At 47.6% G+C, this 16,565-nt stretch overlaps 1 protein-coding gene across 1 annotated transcript; it reads left to right on the plus strand.

Moving 5' to 3' along the window:
* Positions 1–1,018: 1,018 nt before the first annotated feature.
* On the plus strand, positions 1,019–16,276 carry LOC310794499 (tyrosine-protein kinase STYK1; the record flags this gene model as incomplete). The annotated part of the gene is made up of 9 exons (XM_083656483.1): positions 1,019–1,067; positions 1,825–1,968; positions 2,489–2,653; positions 2,916–3,103; positions 3,196–3,282; positions 3,793–4,013; positions 4,251–4,291; positions 4,489–4,585; positions 16,105–16,276. 9 exons carry the CDS (start codon positions 1,019–1,021, stop codon positions 16,274–16,276), a joined length of 1,164 nt encoding a protein of 387 aa, XP_083512609.1.
* Between the last annotated feature and the right edge of the window lie 289 nt (positions 16,277–16,565).

Below are 16,565 nucleotides of genomic sequence, written 5' to 3' on the forward strand. Positions count from 1 at the left end.
GCCAGGGAAGCGGTTCCAACATTTTTTGGACACTTCTTTTTACATGTAAAATTGAAAATGCCCTCTCTGGTGTTCTGTCCGAGTGAAATCAATACGCTCAAGTTCACGTTTATTCATTTACAATAGAGTGAAGTGAGGTTTTGTGAACAGAATTAAACTATAATACACATCACTCGCGTGTTCCTGGGCTGCGACTTGTGAGTTATTCTTGCCCCCCAGTAATATAGGTTTAAGTTTCTACGAGATGCGTTTGGGGAATTGTAGCCTATCTATCCTACACAGGGCTGAAATCCTCTTCCATTGAGAGCATTAAAGGATTAGCTGGAGGACAATTCCTTGAACAATTGCGCCCTCTTGTGGTTGTACCACCGAGAGGCAGCAACCCATGCTGCAACAAGTTAACTGTTCTAAGCAACAACAACACAGGCATACTACTACTACTACTGTCAAGTCAGTGTGTCATATATTAAATGTAATAAGAGAGAGTATGTGGGATGTAGGCTATACAATGAAAATAGCATATTTTACTCTTCAGAATATCGAAGAACACAACACTGCTGCTAACTCTTTGTGCCTGAATCTGGTTCCTGTGTAAGAACAGCAGTGGGTGTAGGCAAGACACCTGTTACATTTCTGCTCCCCTGTTAATGATTCACATTCAGTCAACTTTCCCAGTCACCTCCATGGTCATCGCCCTTCCAGGCAGGAGGACACACAGACCCCAAGCCTGTTCTCCGAAACGCCTTATTTGTTGTCATTATTCATTTCCTCTGCTTCTGATTTTGGACTCTCCAATTTAAGTTCTCATATGGAAACATATGATCAGAGGAACATCAGGTGTCAGGTAGGACGATCTTAAAGTAATTTGTGGATATCATTGTCATTTTATCGTTTATTTTTACGTGAATGTTTCAATGATAACCTTCTCTGATGTTGACGTCGGAATCATTTCTTCCATTGATTTGACCTGCCATTTCTTTCATAATATGTGAGAAATGCCAGCTACCGGCCGCCCCTTATGGACGTCGTGCAGACAGACTGTGGCAACAACACAGGCCCCATGTGCTGTGAGTTTGACATGTATTGCATTGTGAAAAAGCAAGTTGAAAATGCTTCTGACCTCTAGAAATGATATAATTATATATTCATTTTGTCCTCTTTTTGTAACACGATATTATCCTATTCCCGTTTTCTTGCTCTTTTTATTAGAATAAAGATGAGTAAAATAAATGATGTATGAATGAATGAATGAATGAATGAATGAATGAATGAATGAATGAATGAATGAATGAATGAATGAATGAAAGTTTTATTTACGTGTCAGGACAAATTACATGACCCATCCCACATGGGATTATCAACATAAAGTTATTACCATATCGATTCCGGTGCATAAACAATACAAAACCAAACAAACACACACACAGCACACACAGCATGGACAGCAAAACACAGATTTAACTACAATATGTAGTAAGTAAAATATATGAATTATCTATCATATGTCATCTTTTTCCTCCTATCCCATGCATGTGAAATATATTCGGAAAAAGCAAAGATGTTGTCAAAAAGAAATTCAAGTATGGCACCTTCTTCAAAATCTAACAAGTTTAGCTCAGGGGAGTGAACTTTTTTAAATAATATCTCTCGTAAGTCATGATACAAAGGGCAGTACAAAATAAAATGAAATTCATTCTCCACTTCCTTCAACTCACAATATTCACAAATCCTATCCTCCTCCACCGTCCCTCTGTATCTGCCTGTTTCAATATGGAAATGATGTAAGTCTCCCAACTGTTTTTTGAACTATATTCTTCTGTTTAGATGAGGAGGCATCAGGTCCACTTGCTGTGATCATCATCCCTTCTCTGTTGGCTCTCAGCACAGTTTTAGTGGTGGCTCTGATCTTCTACAGTCTCCACAGAAATCGAAAAACAGGGCAAAGAAACTCTGCCCATTATACAAATGGTATGAACTGCAATAACCAAGGAGGCATGTACTGTATATCTTCTGTATAAAATCAATGGGGGGGGTGGCAACTCACTCGGGAAGTTTTCAACTATATCATGGGACCCGTTTCTGGCCTACTTGGATGAGGTTAGAAACGACGAGTAACTTTCCCAGTCGAATTCTTTTGTAAGCGCATAGGCTTCTTAGGTAGCTGGTAGCACCATGTCGCAATGTTGGTATGTTTTTTTGTTTTTTTTTGTTTGTTTGTGTGTTGTTGTTGTTTTTTTCCTCTCTCTGTGTTTGAGTTTGTTTTGCTTTTTTATGTTTTTTTGTTTATTGTTTTGTTTTTCATGTTATAAAAGTTGAAAAATTGAAAAATAAAATAATGAAAAAAAATCAATGGGGGGGGAACATGACTATTAGAAGTATTTGAGTTCAAGCTTGAGATAATTTGGAGGCTTTCTGTTCTAATTGTCTTTATTTTGTTCCTGTACTTGTGGAAATGCCACTTCTCTCTGGATGGTCCTTCTGTGTCCAGTCAGCCCAGCCAAGGTCCAGGAGGCTTTGGGTCCGTGGGAGATCCCTGCAGAGTGTGTTCTGGAGGGACTTGAGTTCTGGCAGACGGGCCGCTATGGCCCCATCTGTAACGGCGTCTTGAAGAGAGATGGAGCCTCCACCGCTGTGGTGGTGAAGTCACTCCGAGGTATGGATTTTGGCAGAGCTTTTCCTCGTCAGGTCAGGTTTCAAGTCTTTGCGAGTAATGACAGTATAGTAAAGTCAATTGACCATTTCTGTTTTCAGGGGGGGATGGTTAAGCTATAGTGAATGAAATATTAATTGGGAGGCCAGGTCCAGATCATTGAATGGTAATCAAGACGATGTGGACTGTAAGGCGACACACTTCCTGATTGTTTGGAGACCGTTGTGAGTGACCTTCTGTCCCCGCTCTAACGCCTCCGATACAGGAAGCCCCAACCGTCCAGAAGCGCAGGAGTTTGTGGAGTGGCTCCAGTTCCACGCCACCGTGTGTGAACACGAGAAGCTGGTGCACATGCTGTACTGTCAGACCAAACGTCTGCCCATGTACCTGATCCTGGAGGCCTACAGCCCGGGGAACTTGCTGCACTTCCTCTGGTCATGCAGAAACACAACGGTATATCTACAGCCAAGTTCAGAGAACACGTGTTATGAATCATCCGAATCCTTACATTCGCTGCAATGAGGAGGCATGACTCTTCTTTCCAGGGGGATTCAGATGTTGTCGAGGATCCAGCGCGACACTTCTCTGAGAGGTCTGTGTTTCTGGTGGCAAAGCAGGTGGCAGCTGGCCTGGTGAGTCGCTCTCTGGTGAACCAGCTTCTGTATTCTCAACAAATAACTGGACTGGACTGAAAACAAGCTTTAAATTCCATACAGATCAGAATGCAAGTATGCTTTTCTTTGAATGCTGTTTATTTTGAGTTATGAGTAAGATTTATTTGTCCCGATGCGCAGATATTTTTGTTATAACAGTCTAAGGCCATGTTCACATTACAGGCAAATCCGATTTGCTGCTAAAGTCATTAATCATCATTATCTTGATTGGTTTCCCAAATCTGATTTGGGTGATCAGTGCGTCCACACTGAAGTCACATCAGTCGAAAGCAGATTGGAAACTACCCCCATATGTGGTTTGGGACAAGTGACACAAATCAGACTTGGAGCATCCAGACTCAGAGAACCAATCTGGATAGAATCATTAATAGGTCACTAAAGTTCACAAATCGGATTTGGCCTCCTAGTCTGAACATGGCCTAATAGTGTGATTTGTGTCTGCCTGCATTGGTTCCTACCTACCTTCAGGACTACCTGCTGTCCGAGCACAGGCTGGTGCACGGCCATGTGGCTGCCAGGAGCATGGTGCTGGGCCCGGGCCTCTCTGCCCGCGTGTCGGGGCTGGCTGTGGCGTTTGCAGGACGTCAGACGGACCCGGCGGTCAGACAGAGGGCAGAGGAGGAGGTGCCTCTGAAGTGGAAGGCTCCAGAGAGGCTGATGAAGCTGCCCACGATAGACAGGAGCGATGTGTGAGGGCAGTCATGACTAACAGACCTAGCATGCTCACACACAGTCACTACATTGTTTTGCTTCGGCATTAGTCATCTATTGGTATTTGCACAGCTGTTATGCTCCTATCTTACAGATAATCATACTATCTATTATTGCTATTGCGATGCTATTATACTCATATCTTTCAGGTAGTCCTTTTCATATTGACATTGGGTCACTACTACTTTCTTTTAACACTTTATTTTTCTTCCTAGATGGTCATTTGGAATCTTACTATATGAACTGATCACCTTAGGTAATGTGTTGTCATATCATCATCAGTATTACATCACTGTTACACCACCATCATTATCAAGCCATATTTGTTTCAATCCCTTATATCCAGGATTTTAATGTATCTTTTCTTCTTCTTCTTCTTCTTCTTCTTCTTCTTCTTCTTCTTCTTCTTCTTCTTCTTCTTCTTCTTCCTCCTTTTTTTTTTTGGTATCTGAGGCTCTCCTCCATATCCAGAGCTGGAGCCTCGGTCTGTGCTTCCACAGCTACAGCGCTCGTACCGAATGAAGAGACCAGAGTACTGTGGAGGTCCTCTGTAAGTCACATTTTAAGATGTAGACAAGACGGAGTGCTACACCTTTATATGATAGCAGTTTCATCAACCCCCCCCCCCCCCCTCCTCCAAACCACGGCACGGTGGCTCAGTGCGCTGTTGCCTCACAGCAAGAAGGTCCCAGGTTCGAACCCCAGGTCCTTTCTGTGTGGAGTTTGCATGTTCTCCCCGTGTTCGTGTGGGTTTTCTCCGGGTGCTCTGGTTTCCTCCCACCATCAAAGACATGTATGTTAGGGTTAATACCAGGGGCGGTTTTAGGATGACACCTTTGGGTGGGCTCAGCCCTCAAAGAATGTATATGGTGGACCGCAGCCCCCCTAGGGGGGTCCGGGGGCATGGCCCCCCGGGAGATTTTTTTTTACATTTTAAAGTAAAAATGTATCAATCTGGTGCACGTTGAGATCAAAATGAAGAGACTAGATCTATGAAGAAACTTAATCAATTTATCAGATTCACTCTTCTTCTTCTTCTTCTTCTTCTTCTTCTGTGTGTGTGTACTTCTAGCAGATACAGCTTCTTCTCACAGTTCCTCTGTTCTCCACCTCCACACAAAATCAATAAAACAATAATCTAAGAGTGACTTGAGGTTAATGAGGTACCAAATAAGTTAAAGGAGTTAACTTTATAAACTGTATGGCAACCATGAATAAAGCTAACCTTCACACATAGCAAGCAACACTCCAACAGGCATATCAGTGGCTATTCTAAACATTGGCTACAATTTAACACATTACCAAAATGGCTGGCCACTTAGCATTATGCTAGTGTGCATTTGCATATCAACAGACCCATTAACAAACAGCTTAGCACTAGTAGCCTAGTTTGACTAGTGACTGATATAGCTATTTCTGATCATTTCTGTGTATTTCTGAAGCACGTCTGCTTGTAGTAGTAGTAGTAGTTTATTTAACACAATGTAAAATCCACATAAAAAAGCTTCAAATGAAGACAGTTTACATACATTAACACATGCCGAGGATTAAGTACACAATAAAGCCAAAGGCTTATTTCCATTGTGATCCTCTTGGGGTGCGGGGCTTGGGGAAGGGGGATAGGGGGGTGATGCCAAGACTGGCAGGTCCAACAAGCTACAATACACTATTAACAATTTTACGCGTACAAATGACATAAAGACAGCATTTCAATACAAAAAGTAATTAATTCACTTCACAACATTCCAATACAATAATTAATTTACATAATATGCAATAAAACAAAACAAAAAACATACAGCATAACTCGACACAATACAGGTTGCGCCAGATCCCTACTCTGACAGACCATTTGCTAGCCACTTCTTTGTGGCCCGTCTAAAACTTCCCTCCTCTTCAATAAGTTTCAGAGACACAGGGAGCTTATTCCACTCGATTGCTGCAGAGTATAAAAATGTGTTTTTTCCCATTAGGGTCTTAAATCTAAAAAGAACAAAATCAGTAGAGCTTCTTCTAGTAACATAATTGTGAATATCTCTGAAACAATTAAAGTAATTAGAGAGGTATTTGGGAACCTTATTATGCACAATCTTATGAGTCAGACCCAATTTGATTTGAATGACTCTTTTCTCAACTGGCAGCCAATTTAGTTGCTGAAAGAAAGCTGGCACTAAGTGAGTGCGTGGAGGTATCTTTAACACCACCCTAATTAATTTGTTTTGGGCAGTCTGTAGTTTGTTTTTAAGGCGCTGCGGTGTACTATTATACCAGGAGGTGGCAGCGTAATCAAAATGGCATTGAACTAATGCTCCTGCCAAAGTCTTGAGTGTTGCTCGATCCAACAGCTCAGCTTTTCTAGCGAAAAATTTAGTTTTATGGCAGATTTTAGTGAGGGCTTTTGTAGCCATGGCCTCCCCTGAAAGATGTTTGTCTAATGTACATCCCAGATACTGCACGGTGTCCTTGGCTAAAATGAGTGACTCGCCCTTCACCTGCATCACTGGTGCCTTACCTAACTTCACCCTGGATCCAAACAGGATGGCCTCTGTTTTCCCTAGGTGAAGGGACAACTTATTATCAGATAGCCAAGTCCCCACCTTTAGAAGCTGATCACTATAGAGTCTTCTCCACTACTGCTAATTCCTTATGGGAGACCAGAATTGCTGAATCATCCGCATAAAGAAAGAGGCCTGATGAACAGGCATGTTTCATGTCATTAATATATAGTAAAAAAAAAGAGAGGCCCCAAGACACTCCCTTGTGGCACCCCGCAGCTAACCGCTTTCGCTGTGGAAAAGGTCCCATTTATGTCCACAATCTGAGACCTTTCTGAGAGGTACGACTTGACCCATTTTAAAGCCAAATTGCACATGATCATTCCACAGAAATTTCCAGCATCAACCTCCTTTCTGATGCGGTCTGTTAAATATAAGAGGCACGTCTCTGTGGAATGAGACTTTCTGAAACCTGACTGAAGGTCAAATAAAATATTGTGACTCAATAAGTATGCATTGATCTGTTCATGCATGATTTTTTCTATGACCTTGGACAAGACACTTAAAATAGAAACTGGTCTATAGTTACCTTTATCAACCTTTATCAACCACAGGGACAAACAAGAGTGCCAGTGCCAGGCAATCATGTAGCCTGCATTTAAAGAGACACAGGGGCTTGTTTGACAGGAAAGACAAAATGTCTGAGAGGAAATAAGAGAAAAGAAAACAAAAAAACTTGTTTGACAGGAAAGAAAACAACCACACACAAAACGCACGCACGCACGTGCGCGCACACACACACACACACACACCAACCAACAGCTGATCTGTAATGCGTAATGAACGCGTCCTGGCCACATAGGCCGAGAGCGCCCTTACGGGGCACAGCATGTGCAAACGTCTCTCCTCACCCGAACTGAACGGCGGGGGACAGAATGCTGATAAGTCTATAACCATAGACATATAGCTGGCATTAATATTCCTGGGCTGGTACGCCGGGTTAGGTCGCAACGTAACCCTGCGCCCATCGTCCCCAAAAACCATACAGGCCTGCTGCACCGAGAGGGCAATCAGGTCACCGACTCTCTTTCCTGACGATAAGGCCAGCAGCAGCGCGGTCTTTAAGGACAGAACCTTTAAATCGGCGGAGTCCAAGGGCTCAAACGGATGACCCGTTAGCCCGTCCAGCACCATAACCAGGTCCCATTTGGGAAAAACGCACCACAACGGCGGGCGCAGTTTACGCGCCCCCTTTATGAAGCGCGAGACCAAAGGGCACACCCCCACGGGGCTCCCTTCAATCCCCACGTGGCAAGCCGAAATCGCGGCTACGTACACCTTAAGCGACTGCGGGGACTGGCCCGCGTCAAGCAAGCTTTGAAGGAAACAGAGAACTGGGCGCACGCTGCAGTTCACTGGATCCACACCCTTACTTGTGCACCATCGCGAAAAAACCCGCCACTTGTACGCGTACTGAGTGCGGGTCGATTTTTAGCAGCCCTAGCACTCTGAATAGTGCGCACCACATTGTCGGGCAAGCCCTGGGCTAGCAACTGGTCCCGTTCAGGAGCCAGACCGCTAACTTCCACCTGCCTGGGGAGGGGTGGAACACCTCCCCCTCTGCCTGGGATAGGAGATCGGCCCGTACCGGCAACGCCAAGGGCGGATCTTGCGCCAGGGAGACCAGGTCCGCAAACCATGTCTGCCTGGGCCAAAACAGACTAAAACGAGCCGGAGGCGCTGTTGCCTCACCCTGTCCAACACCTGACGGATCAAGGGGGTCGGGGGAAACGCATAGAGCCCCTCCCTCAGCCACACGTGCGCTTTCAGCGCGTCATGACCTAACGGGGGCTGTCCTCCTGGATCGAGAACCACAGTGGGCAGTGTGTCGCGCGCCGCGATGCAAGAGATCGACGCAGGCGCGACCAAACCTGGCCCAAACCTGTTCCGTCACCCGAGGGTGGAGGCACCACTCCGTATAACGGGGATTGCCTCGAGACAGCAGGCCGGTCGTAACTCCGCCGTCCCGGCAGATAGACCGCTGACACTGAAAGGAGACGGGGATACACCCACAGGTGAATCCCCGCTATGGTTCAGCACCCCCGACCGCACCCCGCCCCTGTTTGTTCAGGTGGGCGATCGCTGCCATATTGTCCGAGCGAATCAGCACATGGTGCCCATGTGTGAGCCGCTGGAAGTGTTACCTCCGCAGGCTGGGGGGACTGCGGAGGCAACGTTCTCTTTCGAGTCTGGCCGCACGCGGACTTGTCCGGCAGTGCGGTCCCCAAGAGAGCTCCCAACCAACAATGGGCCCACGGCACCATTGATGGTGGGCTTGTCCTGAAGCAGAGCCCGGCGAATCGCCTTCAGCTCTAGCACGTTTATGTGGCGAAGCTCCTGAGCCTCCCACCGGCCGTTCGCCGAAAAATGCCCGCAAATCGCACCCCCTCCCCAGAGGGAGGCGTCTGTGCGAATCACCATCCTGAGCGGGACAGGGCCCCACCGAGTACCTCTCGAGAGGTAACGGGGGTCCGCCCATATGGCCAGGGCCCATAATTGGACCACGGGAGCATGTGTAGCCTCCCCAGCGGGAGCACATGCAGTGCTGAGGCCATCAGGCCCAACATCACTGTGCACTGATGCACTGACACCGAGGGCACAGACCTAACGTCCTTGGCTTGCTGTCCGAACCGTGCGAGCCTGTCGCTCTGGCGAAAGGCTCGCAGGAAGTCTAGCTCGAGCCCCAGGAAGGCCGCCGCCTGCGCTGGGACGAGGCCACTCTTCTGCCAGTTCACCAAACACCCTAAGGTTTGCCGGTGATCGGTCACCACCTTGGTATGTTCCGTGGCACGGACCCTCGAGTCGGCCGCTAAGCGAACGTCGTCGAGATATAGGAAGACGCGGATCCCCCTCGCGCAGAGGGGAGCCAAGGCTGTCTCCACGCACACCGTGAGGGTTCGCGGGCTCAAGACATGCCGACTGGCAAGACACAGAACTCGTAAGCCTTCCCCAGGAAGGAGAACCTCAGGTATTTCCTGTGTCTCCTGACCACGTGGACATGGAAGAACGCACCTTTCAGATCCCCGGAAGTAAGAAATCCCCCTGTCTCAACTCGTTGAACAGGCGGGGAAAGAGAGCATTCGGAACGGGACTTCCTCAGCGTCTTGTTGAGATGCCGAAGGTCCAATTTTGGACGCATGGAGCCGTCCTTCTTGGGTACGATAAGTACCTGTGGTAGAAAACCCAAGCGCACGTCTGCCTTGGGAACCGAGCGAATCGCCCCTCTGGCGAGGAACGAATAACCTCCTTGTGGAGTATGTCCATGGCCTCCCCCTCCACGGCCGGATCGGGGGTCCCGTCGAACGTGGGTGCGGGGCAAACTGTAGAGCGTATCCCCTCTGGAGGGTGCGCCGTAATGGGGACGGGGAACATAGATGCTCCCAGGCATCGAGCCTGTTGGACAAGATGGTCTCTTGTGGCCAAAGGAGCGGAACCCGTCATGAGCATATTGTTGGGCACCGGGACCTTTTGATCCGGTACCCTGATGGGGGGGCGGGACGTGAGAGGCTACGCCCCCCCCGCCGCATGGTCAGTTCCGTAGAAGCTGTGCATGCTGGGGGAGAACTTCTTACGCAAGCTCCGCCTACTGACGCGCTGTTGTATCGAAGTAGCCCCCGCCCCCCCCCCCCCCTCCTGCCGTGCGACTTTCGCAGGCTGGGGGGACTGCGGAGGTAACGTTCTTTCTCGAGACCGGCCGCACGTGGACTTGTCCGACAGTGCGGCCCCCTGGCGAGCTCTCGACCAGCAATGGGCCGTCGGCGCCATTGATGGTGAGCTGTCCTAGGAGCCTCTAGCCGAGGCCAGGCCGTAGCCATGGACCAAGGCGAGCCTTGATGATGGGTATGAGACCCTGGGCGAGCTACCGACCGAACTCGGGCCTTGGGCACCGAGGACGGTGGGTCTAAAGCTACAAGCCGCAGGCTGGAACTGAGCCCAGCCTTGGTGAGCCAACCGGTGGGCTTGACCTGGGCGCTGCCAACTGAGGCCAGGCCGTGGCCATGGACCAAGGTGCGCTGTGCCCCCTGCCAGGCTACCTGCACTTGCAGGGGGTGCCCCAACAAGGGAGTGCGACCCATGGAGAGCTCCCAACCACCCCGGGCCTTGGGCACCAAGGGCGGTGGGCTTGTCCTTAGAGCTACCAGCCAAAGGCTGGCACTGAGCCCAGACCTTGGCGAGCTGTAACCCCTGCTGGACGCGTAGCGCCAGCACGGGGCGGTACGTCTATTGTAGCGGAGGTAGCTTGCGCCCAATGTACTTAGCACACAGATACTAACTGCACGGGTGCATGCCAGCTATCTGCAACCATACTATAGTTCTGTGCTAAACAGTACTAATGCTATCTGCACGTATGCAAACTAGCTTTCACACTCTTTTGAGAGCGGACCTTGGTCCGCTCTCAAGAGCTTAGCTGTGGCCCTGGGCTAGCCCAGCAGCTGCAAGACCGCGGGTTTAAGGCGCCTGTGCAGCGTGCTCATGCTCAAGGCAGAACACGCACTTAACGTGCCGGTTCATACTCGGCCAATGCAGTGATACACACAGCCCATCCCCTCGCTGACTTTCCCTGCTAGTAGCAAGAGAAAGCCGGAAGCTAATCACTAATAGCAAGCTCCCGCGGGCCGCACCCTGTTAGCGGGAGTACCGTTTAAGCAGGCTAGCAGGCTAACAAGAAGCACAGGCTAGACAGTAAGCAACCCGGAGGCTAGCGAACGTGCGCGTGCAACGGTAACGTAAGCGGCAATAGCCCAGCCCGACGGGGGGGCAACAATACCCACAACCTGTTAACCCGCGAGAACAGGTGTGAACCAGCCACTAGCTAAGCTAGCGTAAGCACTGAGAGACAAGCGTGCGCTAACACAAGCCTGCGTACAAGCCGGTGCAGCGAGTCTCTACCCTGAGTAACACGGGAAAGCAAGCGTGACCGCAGGCAGAGGCCAGCGGCCCGCGAAGCTAGTCAATCTCAGAAGAAACTCCTCAGAGGGAGTTACAATCTAGTAGATGCTATTTGCACGCAACACTTAGCAGACAAGCAAGCTGGCTAAGAAGGGTAAGAACTGAGAGAAGTCAAAACAACTTTTAGCTAGCGTACTCGCTCAGCTAAATCTCAGAGTGCCCCCTTAGGGGCCGGCGCCAGTAAAATCTACACTACAAGCCGTATGTAGGTCCCAGCAACGCCTGTGCAGCGTGTTCATGCCCTTAGGCAGTGCATACATCATTTTTATTGTGCCGGTCGTAACCGGCCAGCGTAGCCTCACAGCTAACACAGCACCTAGCTGTTCCCCCCTCTCTCTGCTTTCATTTCATTTCATTTATTGAGTTTAAAATTACAGGGACAGTGCACATTAATAAACATTTCTGTAAATGCGCCAGTTTAGCCAGCTTGGCTAATTTTCAACCGTAGTCCCTGGGCAGTAAGATGGTAAAAACTGCTAAAACAAAAAGTACATTCAAACCGGAACAGCAATACTGTACCTATAGTGCCACATCACATACAATAACATAAAATACATATACAATAAGGAATAATACATAAAAACATAAATCAAAACACGTCATGTTACACGGTATGGTCACACACTTGATTGTCTCTCAACCAAGATTTTAAGTTGACTTTAAAGGAGCGGTAAGTGTCACAGTCTCTAACCTGTAGTGGGAGACTGTTCCATGTGTGAGCTGCTCTCACTGAAAAGGCTGCCTGTCCGAAGGCAGACCTCCTCAAAGGAATGCTAACAGGAATAACGGGGTTACCATGTAAGCAATAGCCTGCGACGGTAAGAAGCTGGAGTGCTACAACACTAGATACTGGCTGCACGGGTAGCAAGCTAGCTATCTAGCTAACTGAAGAGCATGGCTTCTAGCTACTACTCTCGCTTACCGCGCGCCCTACATAGAGGTAGTCGTTACCCTGTCTGGGGATACAGCCAGATAGCTGGAGTGCTACAAGCTAGTCCAAGCTAGCTGCACTGAGCAACTCGCTAACTATCTATTTAACATTACTCCTGGAGTAACGTGCGCGCTCTGACAATATAGCCGGCGCCTAAAACAAGCAAACGGACGCTAACGACACGGGTGCACGCTAGCTTATCCGCAAAAACCAGGCTGGCTAGCCTATTGCTCTAGTGCTACACTGTAAGCTAACAGCACGTATGCAACCTAGCTTAACAGTTTTGAGCGCGGACCTAATTCGGCCCTCAAACGAAAACGCTGCCCCAGCCAGGGGCGTGTTACTCAGGGTAGAGACTCGCTGCACCGGCTTGTACGCAGGCTTGTGTTAGCGCACGCTTGTCTCTCAGTGCTTACGCTAGCTTAGCTAGTGGCTGGTTCACACCTGTTCTCGCGGGTTAACAGGTTGTGGGTATTGTTGCCCCCCCGTCGGGCTGGGCTATTGCCGCTTACGTTACCGTTGCACGCGTACGTTCGCTAGCCTCCGGGTTGCTTACTGTCTAGCCTGTGCTTCTTGTTAGCCTGCTACACGGCGGTAGCAATAAACAGTTAACTAAGGAAGATACTCTTAGCTTTTAGATGACTTGTTCCGACGCCGCAGGGTGAAGGGTACAGGGTCGGGTCCCCAAAGCCTGCTTTATCCCGTCCACGCAAACCTCTTGAGGTGGGCAAATCAGCCGGAACGAGCCTAGTATCTAAAGCTATGTAAGAGAGCTAACTCAAAGTTAACCGCGGAGCTTTTAGACAACACGTCTTCTCAGCGGCTGGAAGAAAGCGTAAGTGATTATCCCTGGGCTGACAGGACGTGACGTAGTCACGTGGATCCGTGTCAGCCCCAGGGGGTACCACGCCACCTACGGGTGGCTGGTCGGTTTTAATGAAAAGTAATTTTGGAGCAAAATGACAGTCTTCCATAGGGCTGCGTCGCAGCGTTGTAGGCACTAGTGAGAGCTTGAGTTCGAAACGAAGTAAAACAGCCGAATCTTGGTCTGATGAAGAGAGGTGGATGTCTCTGTCCAGATCAAACTGGACCATGGTTCGGTTCATTTGTAGCGTGAAAATATTTTTTGGATGGGTCGGATTTTCTGACCAATTACAGGAGGTTCCAGCAGGCTATCAGAGGAAAAAGGAGCCACGGTAGTACAAGGAGGAGAGTTTTCAATTGAAATGTGCTCTATTGTACATTTGGTCGGAAAGAAAAATCAGACGATGCTATAAAGTCAACTGAGGGGGGGACCATATAAATGATAACACTTTCAGGGTATTTTCAGAGAGTACACTCATACTCTCTGAACTTCAACACCCGGGTGTGATTTGTTTTTATTGAGGAGAGTGAGCCTACACTGCACAAGCATGTGAAACATCAAATTGCCTCCTGGTCCCTGAATAAATAAAAATGCTATTGCAATTGCTAAATTTGCACTGGAAATTATCCAAAATGCCCCGAAACATTTTAATTTTCCCTGTTACTGTGATGTTTTCTATGACTTATCATAACAATATCGCCCAAAAAGTTTAGTTTCTGTTTTAGCCTCTGCTCCATGCCTGATAGAGATAATGTTGTTCTTAATGGCTGTCACTGACACTTCTGTCACATTCCAGAAGCAGTGCACCTTATGCTGTAACAGTACGTTCTTTGCTATGGCAGCCAGCTGGCAGCTGAAAGGATTTCGTGTGGGAGTACCACCTGAAGATTCCTGCCACTGTTAAGTTTCTGTGTTGTCTTTGTTTAATCTGCCAAGGACCTGTCATGGCCCAGATGCCAATTAAATATCACTGCATCTTTGTCACTTTTTATTTGTTCTTACGTGAGAACAGACAAAAGAGCTTCCTCCCTTTGACATGATCCAATGCAACAATGCAACACTGTTTCATACAAACCCCATAGCCAGCATGCTGTTAGATGATGCTGTAGATCAGTGGTTCTCAACTTTTTTGAGCCGTGACCCCTCAAAACATCACAGTTGAGCAAATGCAAATGCATTCAACACACACACAACTGCCGGAGTGACATCACTTCCAGGTGACCTCTTAGGTCACTACATCTTAAATGACTACAGCACAACTACCTGATGACATCACAGTCGAGCAACTGCCTGACATAATTTCCAGTTGAGTGACAACATGATGGTTGAGTGACAACTTTGTGTGTTTGAAAATTTTGTACAGTTTCAAGTAAAAATGGATCAAACTGGCGCACTTTGAGATCAAAATGAAGAGACTAGATCTATGACACATCAATATATTCTTTACCATTCTGTGGTTTTACAGCGATGAAAAAATAATTGTTTCCCTATATATTCTGCATACAGGTTACTATATGGTAGAATTATGCTTGCATAAATAATACCAAAATCACTTCAGGGGAGTTTCAAGTAAAGTAACATTTTGCTTTGTAGGCAAAACAAAAGTAAAATTAAATCAAAAGGGAACTTCCTAATTTATTGGCTGGAATAATATTCCGACAAGATAATAATATACTGTAAGCACTAAAGCAGGAGTTTGCAGTCAACTAGTTGAAATTAATATGTGGCAGTATTTGTGGGGGTCAAAATCTATGTAGGGTGTACCACCACAAATAGATCAGTGTATGGGAAACACTGACTATTACGATTCTGAAGGGCTTAATTTCATTCAGATAACAAGGGACCTGTTTGAAAATATGTTTGCCACTTATGCCCATATGTTTCTCAAAAAACATTGCATCCATTTACACCCGCTTTACTGCGAGCTAGCATGACATGGCTGGCTGGTGCCATGGTAGCCTACCTACCTTCCTCCAGTCCACCTGTTTGTCTGGCAGGCACAGCGACAAATTCTTTTGTTTAGCCTACGAAACAACGTTACGCGCTATTTTGCATATCAATATGCGCTAATTAAGTAACTACTAACGACTCTGACTGCTCAATGCTCACCTCACATTTTCATTGATCATGAGTGGGGAGAACGATTGTGTGGACTGTGGAGGACCACTTCGCTGCTGTACTGTGTGTGTGACCTGTGTGAAGTGATGTGGGATTAGGCAGATAGATGGAGGAGGGAGCGCCTGCGCAGCCGCGGTTCTAGAAACTTTTCGGGTGGGCTGAACCCCCCTAAATTTTCGTCTCAGCCCACGCTAAGAACATAGAGGGGGGGGGGGGGGGGACACACACATAGTGCATTGAGTGTAGTCAGAAACTGCTACTAATGACCACCATGGATTTGGAGAGGGGGGGGGGGGGGAAATTGCCTCTATTTTTTTTGGGTGGGCTGAGACTATTTTTGGGCCCACCCAAAAAAGGCCTAGAACCGCCCCTGGTTAATACTCCTGTCAGTGCTCCTGACCAAGACAATGGAAAAAAGAACTGGAGTTGGTCCCCGGGCGCTGCGCTGCGGCTGCCCACTGCTCCTAGTTCTAGGAAGGTTCCTAGTAGAGGATGGGTCAAATGCAGAGGATGAATTTCCCCATGGGGATAAATAAAGGATAACTTAACTTAACTTAAATACTCTCTTCAACACTCACTTCTCAAGTTATCCTTATGTCACCATAAGATTAACCCCAACGTCTTTTGCCATTTCTCCTACACACTTTTAGGCATGACCTGATGAAGTACTGTTGGATGTGGAGTTTCAAAGACCGGCCTGCGTTCTCATCCATCATAAAGCTGTTAGATTCCTACCTGTACCTCGCTGCTACTAAAGCGCTTTGCATCCCCGAGGCCATAGATGTCTACGACTACAACAAGAAGGCAGGGCTGCTCTCATAGAGGCCATTCACACCTGGCGCTAACATGCGTTTTCTGTGATCACATTACAATCAGATTGTACTCTGATGAAGACACAGTAGTGTCGAAACGTTAGTTCAATAAAAAAACTTCATTATACACTTGATCTGTGTGCTCCAGTACCTGTTGGATTACATCCAATCATCTACAGTATATTGTAAGTTTGCCTTCTCTGAGAAGCACCAGACCAGCCTGCTGGGCTGTAGAGGTTGAGGCGCGCTTAACTACATCCTACATGCAATCAGATTGTGTTTTATCACTTGAAATGCCA

This window comes from Poromitra crassiceps (genome assembly GCF_964638095.1).
Source record: "Poromitra crassiceps genome assembly, chromosome: 20".
NCBI classification, from domain to species: domain Eukaryota; kingdom Metazoa; phylum Chordata; class Actinopteri; order Beryciformes; family Melamphaidae; genus Poromitra; species Poromitra crassiceps.